This window comes from Vipera ursinii (assembly GCF_947247035.1).
Source record: "Vipera ursinii genome assembly, chromosome: 10".
In the NCBI taxonomy this organism is placed as follows: domain Eukaryota; kingdom Metazoa; phylum Chordata; class Lepidosauria; order Squamata; family Viperidae; genus Vipera; species Vipera ursinii.
The window spans coordinates 13671849-13691692 of NC_139520.1; the positions used below are offsets into that span (position 1 = coordinate 13671849).

Genomic DNA, 19844 nt, shown 5'->3' on the forward strand with positions numbered 1-19844 from the left:
CATAGGTGTTGTGGTTCCCAGACTTTGGAGGTATTCTGTAAATTCACCCATTTGAGGCACCTTGGTTTTTTTAAAAAATTGTCCTATAATGCAGTGGTTCACACAGTTAAAAGGTTACAGACACCAGTTTTTTTTTAGTAATATATGGATATTAAGCCAAAGAAAACTTGTGAAAATGGGGTAAGATAAACACAAACACACACAAAATCAAACCTGCCAGGGTGATGAGGTCATCATTTTAGTACGCCTCCTTTGAATCCAGAAAAGTGGCCTGATTAAATGTTGGCTCAATTAATTCAAATTATGACTAGGTCATAACAGCATTAAAACAACCTTCCTCCCGCAACTTTTTTCCTCCAGATGTTCAACTCCCAAATCAGCACTGCAACAGCCTGAAACACTATAATTCCAGGCCCGGTAGTCTGCAAACTATCCAATCCAGTTCTTGTTTTGCAAACCCCAGCTGCCTGCAATTAGTGCAGGTTCGAGTCCCACCAGGCTCAAGGTTGACTCAGCCTTCCATCCTTCCGAGGTAGGTAAAATGAGGACCCAGATTGTTGAGGGCAATAAGCTGACTTTGTAATAATGCTGCTTGCTCCCCCCCCAAAGCCCTAATAAGCAGGCATATACATAGAATGAAGGCTATTGCTAAGCACATTGATTTGTGCTTAGATTGTAAGCCGCCGGAGTCTTCGGAGAAGGGCGGGATATAAATGGGATTAAATAAATAAATTAAATAAATTAAATAAGGGTTTTAAGAGCAAAGGACTTTAAGGCATAGACTCTCTAGACTAGTCGAGACTCTAGACCAGCGTTTCCCAACCTTAGGAACTTGAAGATGCGTGGACTTCAACTCCCAGAATTCCCCAGCCAGCTATGCTGGCTGGGGAATTTTGGGAGTTGAAGTCCACGCATCTTCAAGTTCCTAAGGTTGGGAAACGCTGCTCTAGACCAGAGCTTCTCAACCTAGGCAACTTGAAGATACTTGGACTTCGACTCCCAGTTTTTTCCCAACCTTTTTTTTTTACATTACCCCCCCCAAACCGCTGATTGCATCAGAATGTCTTTATTTAAATAATTCCCGTTGTGATTGTTTTAATCGGTTCGTGGGCCCTTACCTCCTGTCCCCCCACCAGCCCCGAAAAAAAAACCCCATTTTAACCCAATTTTGGGTAGTTTACCCAGATTCGGGAAGCACCGGTCTACACTGCAGGCCGGGCGTCACTGACGTTGGCGCCTGGTCACTCCAAGCGCGTCAAAAACCGGCTTCCGATCCTGGCGCGCCCCCAACCTTGGGATCGGGACTCGGATCCGCCCGCGTGTGAAGAAGGGCGCTCGCCTCCTGCAAACGACCTCGGCGGCCGTTGAACAGAGCGGGCTTTTGGAGCGCCTCGCTTCCCCTTTCGCGCCCGGCTTTCCCTGGCAGGGACGAGGCGCGCCAAGGCTCCGCCCGCGGCCGCCTCGCCTCGCCTTCTCCTCCCGAGAGCGGCTGGCTTCATCGGGAGGAGGAGGAGGAGGAGGAGCCCCGGCGGTGACGAGACCACGAGGCCTCTGGGTCGTGCGAAGGGGACGGGGCGGCCTGGGGCCGCGCGTAGCCGCCGTCCGCATGGATCGGGGCCCGGCGCCGGATTGCTTGCTCCGGAGGAAGCCTCGGCGACGCGCGCGGCCCGGCGGGTGAGCTTTGCAGAACGGCGGAGAGGCTGCAAAGGGCGCGACCGAACCGGGTTGGGAGGGCCGGTCCAAGTAGAAAGCGCTTGGGGTGTGTGCTTGTGTGTGTGTGTGTTTCTCTGTGTGTGTGTGTCTGTTTGTGTGTCTTCCACATTGCCCCGCTCTGCTGTCGCCTTTCTGCCTCCCAGGTCTTGCTTTTTTCGCTGTTGCCGGGAGTCACTTTCGCTTTGCTGGGCTTCTTCCAAATCGCTTTAAGTCGGGTTGGAGTAGCCGCGGAGGATGGTTTGGCTGGTAGCCGTATTTGTGCACGCCTTAGACCAGCGTTTCCCAACCTTAGGAACTTGAAGATGCGTGGACTTCAACTCCCAGAATTCCTGGCTGGGGAATTCTGGGAGTTGAAGTCCACGCATCTTCAAGTTCCTAAGGTTGGGAAACGCTGCCTTAGACGTCTGCTGTATATAGTATGTTTTAAATGGGTCTTATGCAGGGCTTTTTTTCTCATATCTCATTATTATCCCTTTTTGGGATAATAATAAATAATAAATAATAAATAATAAATAATAATAATAATAATAATAAATAATAATAATAATAATAATAATAATAATAATAATAATAATAATAAATAAATAAAAATAATAATAATAATAATAATAATAATAATAATAATAATAATAATAATAATAATAATAATAATAATAATAATAATAATAATTTTATTTGTATACCGCCCTTCTCCCGAAGGACTCAGGGCGGTGAACAGGGCAAACATATAAAAGTACAAAAATACAAAAATTAAGAAAGAATTAAACGAATTAAATGGAACCTTGTAGGGTAGGCAAGGCGGGTTGTATGACACGTGTGAGTTCCGGCACCTTTTTCTTTTACAAAAAAAGCACTGGTCTTATGTATGTGTACACTCTATAAACATTTTTTCCCCCCAGCTTAGGCACTGAGGATAGCCTGGCTAGCAGGAATAGACCCAACTTACCGTATTTGGACCCTTGGATTGTGGCTCTTCTGTTGGAGTACGAAGAATCCATCATCAAAACAGATGGACAGCTTGGACATGTCCTGAAGGTAGACTTTCAAACTTATTTATTTGATTTATGTTGTCCTTCCTCCCCCTCCCCCAAGTTTAGGAATGGAGACCAGCATATCCTTGGTTTGCAACAGACTAGACACACTTCAGAGCAATTATAGGCTTAACATTTTGAATATTGAGAGTGGGTCTTGCATGCAACCACAAAAATTGCATGAGGATGGTGTGTTTTTTTAAAAAAATTGTAAAATGACTGCTGTCATTGGCCTGGCTAATTGCAAAATATAGTACCTGTTTACCAAAGGAAACTGGTATCGTCTTTTCTGCTACTTCCTCTAGTGTTTCTAGAGCTGGCTAGGGAATTCTGGGAGTTGATTCACACATCTTAAAAGTTGTCGGAATTGAAAAACATTGCTGTAGATGTCCAGGGAGCTACTTTCTGGCTTAGCACCATGTTCCTTTTTTTCTATGAAATAACAGCATCACTTGTAAACAAACCTCCAGATTGCACTGGGCTGTCACTTCCATCTTCTAATAATTATTTTGGAGCCTCCATGAAGCATCCTGGTTGATAAAGATTGCAAAACGTCTTTCTTCTGGGTCAGATTACAGTACTTCTTTTTTCTGTTTTAAACTAAGATGGACAGATGGAAGAACCCAATAGGCAGCTATTGTAATGTCTGTGATACCTCTTGGCCCATCTCTGCTTTACACTGATGGAAAATAATGGGCCCACATCACCCAATAAACTTGGTTTCCAAATATGTTGGTTATGGTGTAATTTTTGTTTGCCTCTTCCCCCCAGGTTTTGAATGAGCCAAGGGTTCACAAAGATGCTGAGCAGGATCCAGAAACAGTTCTACTGATAGGAGATGGACTTCATTACATTGAAGTGGTGGTTGCAGGCAAAGCTGCTGAAATAACAAAACAGTAAGTTTTACTTTGAATTTATTTTAGATCATAATTCAATGTATGGATTTGTACGGCATCCAGAATGTCTCTTTCTCTTTCGTGAACGTTATACAATTTTACCAGACCTCTGTATTGGTAGATCAGAATTTATTGCAATTCATAATTTTATGATCCGTGGTGTGCTGACCATGACTTTTGACCCCTGCCTTGCTTAGAGCTTAATAGAGATCTTCAAGCAATAGAATAATATAATGTATTCTTTCATTCACACACTGTTTATTTATTTATTTATTTTATTTATTTAGATTTATATACCGCCCTTTCCCGAAGGACTCAGAATTCTAATCTCTATGATACTAGTGTAAATTCTTTCTTTACTTATTTGGTTCTACTCCTTTATTCCTTTTATTTCCTTTTTCGTTTATATGTTTTCACAAAAATGTCTGATAAATATGTGTGTACCGGTGGTCCTTGACTTCTGACCACAGTTGAGCCCAAATTTTATATTGCTAAACAAGGCAGTTGTTAAGTGAGTTTTTGCCCCATTTAATGTTTTTTATCATTTGTAACAAAATATGGGGGATTAGGCCAATCTTGTAGGGATTTGATAATTCCATATTCAAAATTTGTTACATCTTTATTAGGGAAGCTATATTTGAACTATTATTTTGGATTCTGGAATTATGGTTATATGTTTACTTTTAAAGTTGCCAGCATTTTACATGCGGTTTCAAAGTCATCTTTTCTTGGGGGAAAATCTATTCTACAAAATGGTCAAAACAATTTACAAGAGGTGAGCTGCGTGTAGTAGCATATAATCCTTTTTAATATGTGCTGACATAGAAAGTTAAGACTGTGAGAATATACGTCGGCTTTGTTGACAAAAATAGATTCCCAACACTCTAAAGAAACTTGTGGATCTTTTTAAATTGTGCACAGAATCCTGCCTTTCGCAGATCAATATGGAAAAATATTAGCCTTAGCTGTAGGAGACCGTTTGATCCTTTAAGATTTGCCAATACATTTCTCCCTGTCTATTTCTCAGATCTCTGGCTCAGTCTGGATTTTCTGCTGTTATTGGCCAGTTCATCGTCTTGCAGAATTATACAGTCCATTTTAAAAGTGCAGCTGAAGTGGTAAGGCGCAGAATTCTTTTGTTGCAGTGTAGCACATGCTGATAATTCAGCTTGATCCTCCGAGGATGTGACATGAAAGTACAGGAAGTCCTCAACTTACAATCACAACTGGGACCCGAATTTATGTTGCTAAGCAAGTCAGAAGCTGAATGGGCAGCTCAAAGGGGACTGTAATGTGAATCCAGGACACTGCAACTACAGGTAATCCTCGACTTACGACCACAACTGAGTCCAATAATTATGTTGCTAAGTGAAACATTTGTTAAGTTACTTTTTTGAGTGTCGTAACTGCATGATCACTAAATGAACTGTTGTAAGTTGAGGACTACCTGTATTGTAAGTGCAAGCTAGTTGCCAAGCACATGAATTTTGATCATGTAACTGTGGGGATGCTGCAGCTGTTGTAAAGCAAGGATTGGTCATAAGTCACTTTTTTCAGCGCTGTTGTAATTTCAAACACTCACTAAATAAATTCGTTGCAAGTTGAGCACTACCTGTACTGTCCTCGGGACATTTTTAAATGCCTATACAGGTAGTCCTCAACTTAAGACCACAATTGTGCCCCAAATTTAAGTTGCTAAGTGACAAATTTGTTAAGTGACTTTTGCCCCATTTTATGACTTTTCTTGCCACAGTTGTTCAGTGAATTGCTGCAGTTGTTAAATTAGTAACACGGTTGTTAAGTGAAACTGGCTTCCCCATTCACTTTGCTTGTCAGAAGGTCGCAAAAGGGGATCATGTGACCCCGGGACGGTGCAACCATCATAAATGTGAGTCAGTTGTCAAGCATCCAGATGTAAATCACAGTTTTGATCACATGACCATGGGGATGCTAAAATGGTCATAAGTGTGAAAAATGAACATAACTCACTTTTTTCACTGGTATTGTAAATTCGAATGGTGACTGTGAACTATTGTAAGTTGAGGACTACCTGTATAGGAATACAGGAAACAGGATTTCAAGATGAGTTTACTGCAGCATATTGTAATTAAGAGAAGGACAGATAATGGCCGAAATCATACATTTTAGAGGGTTGTTGTTGTTGTTTTAAAAAAAAGGCCACAGTGTTTGTAAACGGTGCTAAGTCATAACTTCCTACACTGATGACAATACTTGCATCAGAGTGGCATATCATTTAAGTTTAAGAAGCATTAAATTGTAAAGATTACTCTGCAGTTGTGTTGAATAACTTCTCCCTGTCTATCACATTACAAGTTAAAATTTGCTATCAAATTTTGGAAAGCACTGGAGGGGCTTAGTTATGGCAACCAGACTTTTAAAAAAATATAAAGGAAAAGGGACAGGCCTGAAGGAGGTTCATAAGGAAAAAAAATAGGTTTGATTATTTATTAAATTTATATGCCAGTTGATATTAGCTTGGTCCTAACCCTGGGGCCTGTTTGTGCATGGCCCCCCAGATGTAGGACGGAGCCCATTTTCTGTTAGTATCGAGGGCATTTTTATGATTCTCTGACTGTTGTGCCTTTGACTTAATAGGACAACCCTTTTATGTCAGAAAGCTGTCCTTTAGATTTATTTACATTTCAGACATGGTCGCTAGGGGAGGCAATTGCTAAACAAGGACTCCCTGTATGAAAATTTCCTCCCCCACCACAATATTTATCTGTTTGGTTGTTTGTCAGTTAAACTTATTTGCTGCCTATCTCACAATGTGATGGTGATTAGCCTGTAAAATGTTATTTATTTAGTGTATGGCAAGCCTGTAAAACGTCTTCGATAAAGAAACGGGCCCATTTTTGACCAAATTGTTTGAGGAGCCTCTTCTGGTTTTTTTTCTTGACTTCTTTGCCAGTTTTCCCTATTTTTGAATCTTGATAGACACCCCCCAGCCACAGCCCGTTCCTGCAAGTTGGAGAGTTACTTTATTCTTCAAAACAGATCAAATAATTCATCCCCCATCTTGGAGGGGGGGTTGGAATCCACCCTTTCTGAGGTCTCCCCCAAAGTAGGGCTGTCGTCGGGCGGAATATATGTATCCTTAAACATGCAATCTTTGGCCTCCGATGTTTAACCCGCCAGTGGTTTCTGGCCTGAAATGTAGCTTTTTGTGGCCTTTTTGAAGCCTCCCTGAGGGAGCATCTCAGCCGCCATTAAATCCTGCTTAGCAGCCATAAAAAGCCCTTTCTGGCCTCTGAAAATCTCCCATCCTCCTTAAGGGAGGAAAGGAGGACAAGGCAGGCCCACACCAACCCCACTGCTGTTTTTTTTCCCTCTCTTCCAGTGGGGCTTTTGTGAGTTTTGGGAAACCATTTCCCTCCAAGGAAAACTTGGGATATTCAGGAAACGGAGGCATGCTCTTTGCCTTTCCAAAGCCACAATGAGTCTCATGGGGCCTTTTAATGTTTTATTTTTACTTCCAGAGAGAGGAAGGGGCTTCATTGGGCAGGGGGAGCTCCTAAATGTGGCATCATTTGAGGCTCCCTTTTCCAAGCATCAAAATGTCTCCGGTCGATTATTCTTGCTTCTTTCAGTGATTGAAGGCAACAGAGAGAGAAGCCCCCTTGCCTTTTGCAGCTTAGGTTCATTTCTGAGGGGGGAGGCATAATAAGTTTTTTGGGGGGCATAATAAGCATCTAATTTGGGCACCTTTCACTTCTTGAATTCTTTAGCAAGCATAGCTGTTGCCAAACCTAGTTTCTTTAGGGCAGAAATGGGCAACTTGATGACCTGTGGACTTCAGCTCCCAGAATTCCTGAGCCAGCCGGTCTGGCTCAGGAATCCTGAGAATTGAAGTCCACAGATTGTCAAGTTGACATAGTTCCTCCACCTGCTTTAGGGCATTTATATCTTCATTTCTGTTTGAAAGGTCTCCTAATTTGATCTTTGCCACCCCTTTGTGTGAAGATGGATTGGGCTGAGAAGTAAGGACTGGCCCAAAGTCACCCAGGTAGCTCTGTATCCAAGTGGGGATTTGAACTGGGTTCCCCCTGAGTTTAAATTCCACCCTTTCATCATCAATATATCTTGGATCTTGAATTCCACCCATCTGGTGGAGATCACCTCAGTTGGAGAAGCCTACTTTGATGGCTTTTATCACAGGCCATGCTACTTTCTCTCCATCACTGAGATTTCTCCTTGTCTTTCAGAGCATCGTTCATTGTGCTTGTTTTTCACTTTCAGGAAGACTGTCGATTTTATCTCACCCTTGAATGTTTCCAGGTCATGCCCATGAAGAGAGAGGAGAAGAGTCTGCAAAATTGGTGAGACCCACAAGAACACTGTTGTGTAGCTGGGGTGCCTATTGGGAAGACGGGGACTTAAGCTCAAACCTTGAAAATTGCAGCATCTTCTGCATCCCATCCATTTTAATCCGAGTTAGGAAATTTAACAGAATGAATTCTTTATAAACATTTAACTACTGTATAGTGCAATACTTGCTATTGTCTGTTGTTGACTGTCCAACTCTTGGTGTAGAGTTGAGCAGACTTATACATTTAAAAATAGTCAAGTTTTGGAAAGAGGAAGGATTAAACATTACAGCAGGTGGCAACTCCTAGCTGACCTTTTGATTTTCAAAAAGCTAAGTATGGTTAGATTTGATATTTGGATGAAAGATCACACACAGGGCCTGAGGCTGAAAATTAGAAGTTGGACAAATGTCCTGGAACAGGACAGCTCTTCCATATTTTTGCCAAGAGGACAACATAGTTTTGTCTAAAGTCCCTAGCTGTTGAATTTGAGGGAAATGGACTATCATCTTTGCCTAGGGATTAAAATGGAAGCTCTAGGCCCTTAAGAGAAGTATTATTTTTGTCATTATCTGATTCAGTTTATGTTTATAATCACATTGAACAACTCATGATCTGCTGGGTAGAGGTTTTAGCGATATTTCCTTCCTTACCAGATTCCTCAGTGCCTTTAAAAGTGGCAGAGCTTTTTGATGTACCGCTTCACTGGAAAAGCTGGGATACATTCAGAGATGTCTCTGAAAATGCCCCATGTTGAAGTGTATAGCACAGTCTAACAACAGCACAGGAAATGGTTTATAATTGATTTATAATAATGTTTATGTCATAAAATGTTTACCAAGCAAATTGATGAGATGCTTGAGGTTTGGCATATGTCAGCAATCAGCTTCTGTTTCACTGACTTGCTGATTGGATGTGGTTTTATTATTTGAGTTTTTTCCACCATGATTAAAAAAACTAACGATGTTAATTATCCTTTTATATAGCAATCGGGCGGTGTCAGTCCTGCAAAAGATAAAGGAACTATGGCAGTAAGTGTGTGGGCCAGCTACTTGATTCTGTTCTGTGAGAGATCTTAGTTTTAAATTCAGGTTTGTTTATAGCAACGTTATAAACTCTGTAGAATCTTCCTGTGTATCATGGAATATTCCAGGTTCTTCTCACGTAAATTCAACACATAATCCAAGGAAGAGACTTCAACTTTTTATTGTATTTGACCTCACTATGCATTATGTGAATGGCAGCCTGTTTCTCATACTTGAAGAGCAGTAGGACATTTTCTTTTTGTGTATTAATAATAATTAATGGATAATTAATGAGTAAGTCAATAATAAGCAGGATGGTTCCAGACATAAGTACAGCTTTGTTAATCCACTTTCCATTTCCCCAAGAAATGCAACATTAGCTGACCCAGCAAAACAACTTTAGTTCCATTCTCATAACAAATTTGTGCTACATTATGATTCAGGACTCAGGATTGCTGCTTGAAATAACTGTTCTCATTTTGATTAAAAAGGAAGATAAAGGATTTTTTTTCTTTTCCGCTTAGCAGAATGTGTAGACAAGTCAAAACACATGCTCATAATTAGTAAATTGTGATTTTATGGCATAACTTAGTGTAAAACTACAGCCAAATTTCATTTATTTGGTAATTCTTTGGGAGAAGGGCGGTATAGAAAATCAGTAAATAATAATAACAATAAATATAGTTTAAAGCAGGCGTATCTAACCCGCAGGCCACAATCCATATATGGCCCTGGACAACTAGTTATGCAACCCCACAAGATATAATAAAATATTAAAAAATAAAGGAAGTTTGTTATTTTTGTACATAAACTATATTACATGTTTTATATGTGGCCCAAGACATTTTCTCTTCACTAAGCTTGGCCCACAAGACAAAAGGTTGCACGCCCATGGCTTAAAGCAAAGTGCAAAATCAGTCAGCTAATTGATAACTTGTATTGGCCGTTGATGTTCACAGTTGGTCCTCTTGACTTGAGTTCCTTCATGTCTCTCCTCCACTGTTACCATTTTTATTTGTTTATGCTTATGCAAGATGGATGATAGATAACCACCCCAATGAGCTGCCATTGAGGAGACAACAGAAACATCTCAAAAGTTACATTCTTGGATGGTTGAGGTTGGGATAGAAGAAACTTAGGAGAAAGCAACAATAACTTTGTATAGGGAGAGTTTCAGGATGTAAATCAAAGAGGAGGAGGAGGAGGTGTAGAGATGTGGCAAATTACTTTCATGCTTAACTCTTGATGCTGTTTGATTATATATTTCAGGAAAAGTTTTGCCATGCAGATATGGTTCAACTCAGGTATGCTAGATTAAATGTTGCCGGCTTTTTAAATGAAATTTAGTGAAAAGTGGGGTCAGTTTGGGTTCCTTTGGTTTTTTAATGTTATATTTCATTGTGGAGCAAATATTATTTGTGTTTTATGCCCCCTCTCCCATAGACAATTCTTTCAGGCCACTTAAAGGCTAACATTTATAACCCAACTCCTTCTTAAGTTGTATTTTCTTTGAAACATTTTCACTTTGTGAGATAGATTCAAAATATGTTTATCTTCAGGTCAGAATAGGTACAGAAATGATGTTGATGTATTTCTGATGATGACATTTGATTAAAAAAAATAGTATCACTGGTCCCACATCATTCAGTCTTAAAGGGAAATGCTTGGGATCTTGCTTGTAAGCTGATTATCTACTTACAATGTACTTTTTCTTCTTCAGAACAAGAATCACAATCGGTTTCCCAAGTATTGAAAGAGGTAAACCAGGATCAGCTGAGCACTCTGAAACAAAATGCTAAGGATTGTCTCAACTTATTAGGCCCCACAAAACTGCTGGATTCCGAGCAACTGGCTGTGTATCCTGACACTAAATGGCAACTCGAACGGAAGCAAAATAAGGTTTGTATCTCTCTAGGCCAGGGGTGTCAAACTCAATTTCATTGAGGGCCGCATCAGCATTGCGGTTGCCCTCAGGGGGCCGGGTGGGTGTGGCCAGGGTGGGCGTGGCCTACTGGGTGGGCGTGGCTAGAGTGCGTATGGCCTACTGGGTAGGCGTGGCCAGCTCTACATCGTTCGCATCAAGGCTGCCTATGGGCGCCTGGGCAGGAGTGGGACAGATCTGAGGGTCTCTGGCAGGAGGAGGGTCTCTGGGCCAGGGCCAAGACAGTGGGGACCATTCCCTCACTGTTTCCAGGATGGCTTCGCGGGCCACATGAAACCATTTCATGGGCCGGATCCGGCCTCCGGGCCTTGTGTTTGACATGTCTGCTCTAGACTGTTACAGATAGAATATACGTAGGAGACAGGTCCAAGCTGAACATAAATACGTATATTATATGTCTATTTGCTTTGGCAAGAAAATAATGAACACTCATTATTTATTTTAACTCACAATGCATTTATTACAATAATCTCTAGAGCAAGCAACGTGATTATTCCATCATTATTTTTGAAATTTCTGGGCCCTGCGCCTGTGAAAGAGCAGCTGAGAACGCTGACATTATATATTTGCTTTGCGTAAAGCAGAAACCGTTCTGATTTCAGATGAACCAAGACATCTTCACGGTTCCAGCTAAGTATCTGGTGATCAGTGCAGAAAATGAGGCAGCACTTTCCCAGTCCTACATGTCAAGTGAGTGGCAGAACCAGGGGCCAGATATATGGATGAAAATAGGTTGGTTTGGAAGTTTTTTCCCCCCTAAGGCAGCACTCTTGATTTCTAACTATACAAGCATTGTATGTCATAATTGTAACGGCAGCTAGCAAGGAATGGCATTAACTCAGATGTGAAGTTGAATCTGAAATTTTGCTTGCATCCATGTTCCATCTTATCATATAGGACGGCCAGACATAATACCGTAAATGGAGTAGGGTTTTTCCACAAGATTTTTATAGTTTTTATTAAGGCACATCCTGCAGTTTTTAGTATCAAGAGGTATCTTTATCCTGTGGATTCAATTACAGGAGTATCTCGTGGATAATTTTTATTTTGGGGAAAAAAATCAAGAAGAAAAAGAAAAAAATGTAAAGTACCCTTGGAAAGCAGTGGCTGCTAGCAGTTTAAGTAGCTTTCTTAAATCATTGTTGGGTATGGTCGCTATCACAAACGTATAAGCTCAGAACTAAAGACAGCAATTCCCATGCCACAGTTGGAAAAATCAAGCTACATTGCATTGCTTTAATTTGTTTGTGAATAAATGGGCCTTGGTGGAGCAGTGGGCTAATGCCTCCTTAAGTAACACCAGCTGCCTGCAATTAGTGCAGGTTCGAGTCCCACCAGGCTCAAGGTTGACTCAGCCTTCCATCCTTCCGAGGTAGGTAAAATGAGGACCCAGATTGTTGGGGGCGATAAGATGACTTTGTAAAAAATGCCGCTGGGGGGGCGGGGCGAAAGCCCTAATCAGGCATATACATAGAATGAAGGCTATTGCTAAGCACATTGATATGTGCTTTAGATTGTAAGCCGCCCTGAGTCTTCGGAGAAAGGCAGGATATAAATGGGATTTAAAAAAAAAATAACCTGCAAAGTTTGCCTTGTTGCCTATTTTGGATTGCAAGGTTGGCTGTTGCAAAGCAACAAGTTCTTACGTTTACTTGTGTGGATTGATCTAAAGCAGTGGCTCCCAACCTCTTCTTATACCCCTAGAACACTTCTGATATATTCTCACATCCCTTACAAAAGTTCGAAATAACAGCAGTGAACTGTGCATATACATTATAATTTTGAAACACCCCTGGAATATTGTCTCGTACCCCCAGGGGGTGTAAGCATTCCTGGTTGGGAACCCTGGGAGTGGCTGCTGATAGCTAATAAGCTCTTCTTTTTCTCAGATGCCCCTCAAGCTGTTCCTGAAGGAGATGAAGACATTGAAGAAGATGATCGCAGTACTGTATCTTTTTTCAGTGGTGAGTCCGTTGGTTATTTTTTCTGAATGTGCAGGTTGATTAGCCCCCCCCCCCCCAAGGCAATCAATATTTGATGTATTAAGTCGTTCTGTTTCTGTTCTCTCTGTTTTTACATTGTGTATGTCCTGTGTGATGTTTTCATTGACCACCAGGAGGCACCATTTAACTGGTTTCACTATTTCCTCTTCCAAAGGAAGTGACCTCATGTAAAAATTTGAATAGGGGGGCCTGACATAACGTAACATCTATTTCTTTTTACTCTGAGAGGCTAACGGATGACATAAAGTATAATGTATAATGTATAGGCCACACTTGGAATACTGCATTCAGTTTTGGTCACCACGATGTAAAAAAGATGTTGAGACTCTAGAAAAGAGAAGAGCAACAAAGATGATTAGGGGACTTGAGGCCAAAACATATAAGGAACGGTTGCTAGAATTGGGTATGTCTAGCTTAATGAAGAGAAGGATAAGGGGGGACATGATGGCAGTGTTCCAGTATCTCAGGGGTTGCCCCAAGAAAGGGAATCAAGCTATTCTCCAAAGTGCTTGAAGGCAGGACAAGAAGCAATGGATGGAAACTGACCAAATAGAGAAGCAACCTAGAACTAAGGAGAAACTTCCTGACAGTTAGAACAATTAACCAGTGGAACAACCTGCCTCCAGAAGCGGTGAATGCTCCAACCCTGGAAGTTTTTAAGAAGAGACCGGACAGCCATTTGGCATAGGGTTTCCTGCCTGAGCAGGGGGTTGGACTAGATGACTTCTAAGGTCCCTTCCAACTTATAATAATGATAATGATAAGAAAAAGAAGAAGAAGAAGAAGAAGAAGGAGGAGGAGGAGGAGGAGGAGGAGGAGGAGGAGAAGGAGAAGGAGAAGTAGTATATAAAGAGAATAATGAGGCGGTATAAGTCAGCTTGGCCTAGTGATTAAGGCACTGAGTAAGAATCTTGAAGTCTGTGAATTCTAGTCCCATCTTAGACATGAAAGCCACTGGGTGACTTTGGGCCATTCAGTCTTTTTCAGGCCAACTCATCTCCCAGGGCTGTTGTTGAGGGGAAAATTGGAGGAGGAAGGAGTATTAAGCAGGTGAAGAATTATGTGCAGCTGGATATCAAATACATAAAAGCAACAATATTGGGCTTGTGAATCTGGGTATTTTAATACAGATGGCAACTCTGCTTCCAAACCTAACACTGTTTATGAAGTCTCTTCAGAAGACCTTCCACCTAAATCGAATTTTGAATGTGCTTAAGGTGTGAATGTGCTTCCTATTTCTTGAACTTTTCATTCTGAACGCAGGTCCATTTGCTTGAGATACTGACAAGTGTTTGTGTCAGAATTGACTCCTATAATCCTTTCCGGTGTTTTGAATATTGCTGTTCTTTATGATCTTATTCTGACCTGCTCCACCTTTCAAGGAATGTTTAGAGGAAGTTGTTAATTTGCTTTTCTTTACACAGTAGATTCTGCAAGTTTGGATGGATCCTTAAAAAATCCCTGGGATGCAATCCCAGGAATAACCTTGAGCTCTTCCAGTGGTGAGTGAGATCAAAAGCTAACCCTCGCCTTTAACATTACTGGTTTCTACATTCCCACTGGAGAAACTGTTAAATCAAGTGTTGATAGGGGTTATTGGCTCTTACTATTCATTTCAACACCATACTCCCTTTTCTAGCAACATGCTAATTATCTTTTTCTCTGCCATTATGAACAGTATTTTGCAGAAATTTCTCTTTTGCTGTATCTTCATGCGAGGCTAGGAGGGAAACCATTGCTAAAAGTGGCACAGCTGAAACTTTGATGCTGCTTGTGTTTCTTTAAGATGGATAACTAAGTTTGTCTGAATCCAGTAGAATTGAAATCCTGTTTTCAATGAATAAATTACAGTGGTTGATGGCACTGCACAAACTGAAAGCAAGCAAACCATTTTAAAGGTTAACAAAATGTCTGCATCTTAAAATCAAAACAGAAGCAACAAAAAGTGACCAAATAGCCACACTGAACCCTTTGAGAACAAAAATAAATCTGCAGCCCTCGGTGTGCTTCTTACATTTTATGCTAACTTAGTACCTCCAATGGAAATCATTATGAGGAAGAAGTTTTAAGATTGCAAAACAAAAATCCCAGCAAGGCCCTCAGTTTCTAATGAAATATCTAAATATAAGCAAGCTGGGTGCTGTAAAATCTCATCTCAAAGGTGCTTTTTCATGAGGCATCTGGACTTCCTTGTTTTTCTTTGAAGTCGTTTCGCTTCTCATCCAGAGCTGCTTCAGCGCTTCTCATCCAAGAAACTTCCGGAGGAGAAGCAAAGCGTCTTCAAAGAAAAACAAAAGCCCAGATAATAATAATAAACCTTTATTGTCAAAGTACAACTATGTGTACATTGAAATTAGCTGAGCCTCCCCCCGTGCTCTCTCCCCCCAACACACAGTGACAACAAACCCTCCATCCTACCACACCATGTGAACCAACTACGCCGCACACCGGCTTCCCAAGTCAATTCTGCATAAATTCACAGAGATTATATCCCATTCAAAAGCCTAACAGCCCATGGATAAAAGCTGTTTTTCAGCCTGTTGGTACAGCTGGCTATATTCCTATATCTCCTACCGGATGGTAGGAGAGTAAAGAGATACCGTCCAGGGTGTGAGTCATCCCTGAGAATCTTCCTCACTCTTCCAAGGCAACGAGCCCTGGCGATGTCATCCAGTGGTGTCAGGGAACAGCCCACAATGTCTTGTGCTGTGCTCACTACCCTCTGTAATACTTTCCTGTCCGCGGCTCTCAGACCAGCATACCAAACCAGATGCTTCGTGGAAAAACATATTTGGGACAACGTTGACCTGGATGGCTGAGAATCTCCATAGACGTTGAGGAAAACCTCGTGTCGTTTAATCCTGCGAAGGGGACTGGGAGCTTGATTCAGTTGCAAAGGTCTTCCCTCCCTATTTAGTAAACTGTCAAGTGCACTTTGATAAATGTGTGAGAAACTTCACATTGCATGATGGGGGAGGGGGCGTGTATGTGTGTTCCTCTTAAAGCTGTTTGTGCACTAGATGTAGGATATCTTGTTTCCAGGTAGTGTGGCTCTGCACTGTTACATGCCTTAAAATGGCTGTCCCCAAAGTGCTTTTTCAAAAGGCCAACTGGGCTTTGTTTTTCCTTGAAGAGGTTTCGCTTCTCATCCAAGAAGCTTCTTCAGTTCTGACGGAAGGCAATGGCTTCTTTAGAATTGGGGAAGCTTCTTGGATGAGAAGTGAAACGTCTTCCAGGAAAAAAAATAAGAAAGTCCAGTTGCTTTTTGAAAAAGCATCTCTGGGACAACTAAGACCTGGGTGACTGAGAATCTCCATATTCTTAAAACAGTTGATTTTTTTTTGTGGGGGGGGACTGGTTTTTTTGCACTTTGACAGATGCTTCTGGCCCATCCCACGGACTTCCCCAGATGCAGCCGATGCTCTTGGCCAGTCCTGCTGAAGAAGCAAGTCCAGACTCCAACACTGGCACCTCACATTGTCTGGAGCCTTGTGACAATACGCCTCACTCTAGCTCTGAGAAGGCTGCACCACCAAAGTTTCCATCGCTATTTCATTTCCAGAACAGGGAATTTTTCAACGAAACGGCCAGTCAGAAATCCGACCTGATTACCTCAACTACGTCAGGCCAGGCCTGCGAACTTGCAGAAAGCCTTCCTTGTGGTCAGCCATTAAATAAATCCTACTGTCAGAATTCCACGCTTCCTTTTTCTCCTGTTTGTCATTCCAATGACGGCAACGTCTCCTCTCAGGCGGTGTCAGAAAATAGGAAGGGTTGTCTATCCCTTGCCCACGGGGCCCAGGAGAGGACAGCTAGATGGAAATATTGTGAAACTGAGAAATACGTGTCAGCTAAAAGGAAGCAAGTGCCAAGTGAAGAAGAATCTTCTGAGACTTTTACTCCAACTAGTTGTAGTAATCTGGAAGCTGTAGGGCATTGCTCTACTGAGACTGTTGCAAAATCTAGTAATCCAAATAGGAAACATGTAAATTGCTATCTTCCCTTGAACTTTGCAAGCACCCCCAAGAGAAGACGGTTGGAGGAGATTCAGGATCAGCAGTCACCTGTATTTGCCCATTGCAGTTATACAGAGAGAGTTCTGGGAAAAAGAAGTGAGCAAGTACCAACAGGAGTCATCACAAGGAAATCAAAGCAAATTGGAGTTCAACAAAAGGTAAATCTGTCATCTTGAGTGAAGGAAAGTAATAATAATAAACCTCTCTATAGTTTTGTGGAATTAACAAACTCTGCAAAGCAAATCCCAGTCTTTTCTCTGAAGCTTGTTTTGCATATATGTTTTGGTTGCCAATATAAATTTATATTCAATCAGTAAAACATCGCCAATGCAGATAATCCTTGACTTTGCCATAATTGAGCCTGGAAAGTGACCGACTAGATTTTACCACTTTTTTTGAGCTAGTCCTTAAAGTGAACTCGTCGTTTACTAAGGACGAACTTTGCCAGAAATCCTGGTTTTTCTCCAAAAACATCATAAATTGTGGTCGTGTGATCACAGGACACCTGCAAACGGTCGTAAATGCTGGCTGGTTGCCAAGCAACCAGAATGCCACATAACCAGGGGGGACGGCTGTCAGAATTTCGGAATAAGATCATAAGTACTTTTTTAGGGGATGGGTTTGTCCGTCATACGTTCAGTCACTACACCACTGGTTGTAGTTTAGGGTTGTCTGTAATTAGTGAGAAACCGTAAGGTGGCAACATCTGACATAAGATTTTTTTCATTTGGGGAATGTCAAGTGAGAATGCTGGAATCCTATGCAATGACTATAAAGGGTGAAATGTTAGCTATTTAAAAATATTAGTTTAATTTGGGTGGTTCGGTGGAAACCATATGGTTGATTTCCAACTTGATACCTTCTAACGTTTCTTTCATCCTCCTCCCCAAACTATTCCAAAATAGTGATTAAAATATGGCCAGAATTTAAAAAAACAAGGATTCACTTTACTTTTCTCTCTTACTGTGTTTTCTCTCTCTCTCTCTCTTTCTCTCTGTGTGTCTCTTTCTCCCTCTTTCATCTTAGGAGAACGCGAAAAGAGACAGCTTCCATTTTGTACCCAACCTACCTACACCTGAGCTCTGCTCTCAAGTACAGTCTGTAAGGTTAGTAGTCTCTCTTTCCTAGCTAGTCACACATACTGTATCACGGGAAGGGTCTATGTTAAATGTGCTGGACGAGAAGAACCATACGTTTACGGAGAGCAATTTGTGCCGTGACTGTTGCTTTCCATAAAACCTTGCTAATAACTCCACCTTTTTTGCTCCCGAGACCCAGCACATTTGAATATTTGCTTACCTTCAGGTCTTCTGCTTTTACATTTCTTGTTTTTGATCTATAGGATCTCAACAGCATTACTGGAATGGGCACGCTGGGTTTTCAGCAACGAGGAGAAGCAATAAACTTCCTTGAGATACCTTGATCTCAGGTTGAATTACCTAGATACTTTTGCGATGGTTAAGCTGTTTGGTTTTTGTTTTGTTTTGTTAATTCTGTTTTCCTGAAGATGGATACGTTGCTTTGATTTCACACAGAGGGGGGGAAAGGTACCCATCAACCTTTTCATCTGTTGTTTGGACGTCTCGAGCAAAGATTGCTATGATTTGTGATACAAAGATGTGCCACCTGCTCCTTTTAAGGATGGCAGAATGACAGTGCCATAAGACATAATGCTCCTATTGATATAAAGTTATAAGTGGGACTTAGCTATAAATGCACACTTGTTTCTATATTTTTATTTGTAACTTGTTAAAATAAACTGGTAACCATTACATCTTGTCTTGTATGCCATAAAGATAAAAGAGTTATTTTTAAGTAGGGGGAAGCTGTTTTTTAACAGTTGATTGTAAATAGAATGTAAAGAAATTTGGTCTTTAAAAGTGGACATTTGGAAACTACAGTTCCTAAGCTAATAAGTCCTGGGGCATGCAAAAAACTGTAATTTTATCTGCAATGAGGGATTGGCAGGTATTTAAGGAGCACATCCATTTTTGAAGTTATAGGAGATCTGTAGCCGACATGCCTTTAGAGCTGGTCCAGGAATTGCTCAAATTATTTTATTCATTTTGCTCCCTTAAGAGATTTTAGACAGTAGAAGTATATTCTCTGTTTAAATGTTACATGTTCCACAATTTACTTGTGCCTTAGAATTTCAGGAATTTGTAGAGAGTAAATCCATGTAAAAACAGCACGTACTGTAGCTACAACCACATAGTGGTTTTAATGCAGTTGAGTACAAAATTTCATTTATGGGTACAATTCCAGTCTGGTTTGTTGCAGTGAATGAGATGCCACTAGTAAGCCTGCAACACATGAAGACAAATACTATCTTGCTGTTATTCTCCAGCGACAGGATTTATATTTTTATGTTTCTAAAGAGGGAAGGTCCGTTACAGGTTATGTCTGATACTCATAAATCTGTTTTATCTCTTTTAGAATGTTAAGAAATGCATAGAATTGCTTCTTGTAGCTTTCGTGGTTCAGAGTTGTATAAAGGACTTTGTTCTCAGTCTACTATCATTTTCATTAGATAACTGCAGCAAAGCAAAATCAAATTTGTAGAGTATTTCAATATATATGTCATGTGTCATTAAGGTAACTGAGTGTGGCATCGAGAAAGACCATATAGAAGGGAGTGAACATTCATTACGGTGATAGAAATATGTCTAATGAAGTGCTACACCAATTAAACATTTCTTACTTTAAGCGATGAATGGTTTTCTACAACGGTATATATTTGTAAAAATGCCATAAAGGTAATAAACAATTGTATGCCAACATCAATGTGAATTAAAATGCTTATTTTTTAATTATTCTTGTCATCTCCTCCTTTCATTTAATTACAAAATACTTCATATAGCTTACATGCTTGATAAAATGTTTTGAAAAT

The 19844-nt window shown here is 40.9% G+C and overlaps 1 protein-coding gene across 5 annotated transcripts; it reads left to right on the top strand.

The window, feature by feature from the left end:
* Positions 1-1158: 1158 nt before the first annotated feature.
* LOC310645205 (adrenocortical dysplasia protein homolog) lies at positions 1159-19769 on the top strand. 5 transcript variants are annotated; one of them, XM_083370752.1, is made up of 14 exons: positions 1177-1674; positions 2613-2748; positions 3516-3640; positions 4668-4758; positions 7901-7980; positions 8955-8999; positions 10263-10297; positions 10714-10892; positions 11538-11625; positions 12825-12899; positions 14363-14440; positions 16316-17112; positions 17984-18060; positions 18297-19769. In XM_083370752.1, the coding sequence occupies exons 1-14, from the start codon at positions 1607-1609 to the stop codon at positions 18355-18357; spliced, it is 1935 nt and encodes a 644-aa protein (XP_083226878.1). In that variant the 5' UTR covers positions 1177-1606; the 3' UTR covers positions 18358-19769. The 5 variants fall into 5 exon arrangements, with proteins under 5 accessions (XP_083226879.1, XP_083226880.1, XP_083226878.1 ...); XM_083370750.1 differs by having other exon boundaries at positions 1180-1674; positions 17981-18060; XM_083370751.1 differs by having other exon boundaries at positions 1180-1674; positions 14366-14440; positions 17981-18060.
* The last annotated feature ends 75 nt before the right edge of the window (positions 19770-19844 follow it).

What these genes read in the sequence shown, in the direction of transcription:
- LOC310645205 (XM_083370750.1), top strand. Translation starts at nt 1,607, where the DNA reads ATGGATCGGGGCCCGGCGCCGGATTGCTTGCTCCGGAGGAAGCCTCGG. An exon ending in AGCTTGGACATGTCCTGAAG is followed by an intron (nt 2,749 to 3,515) that starts GTAGACTTTCAA and finishes TCTTCCCCCCAG; the next exon opens with GTTTTGAATGAGCCAAGGGT. An exon ending in AACCTTGAGCTCTTCCAGTG is followed by an intron (nt 14,441 to 16,315) that starts GTGAGTGAGATC and finishes GCACTTTGACAG; the next exon opens with ATGCTTCTGGCCCATCCCAC.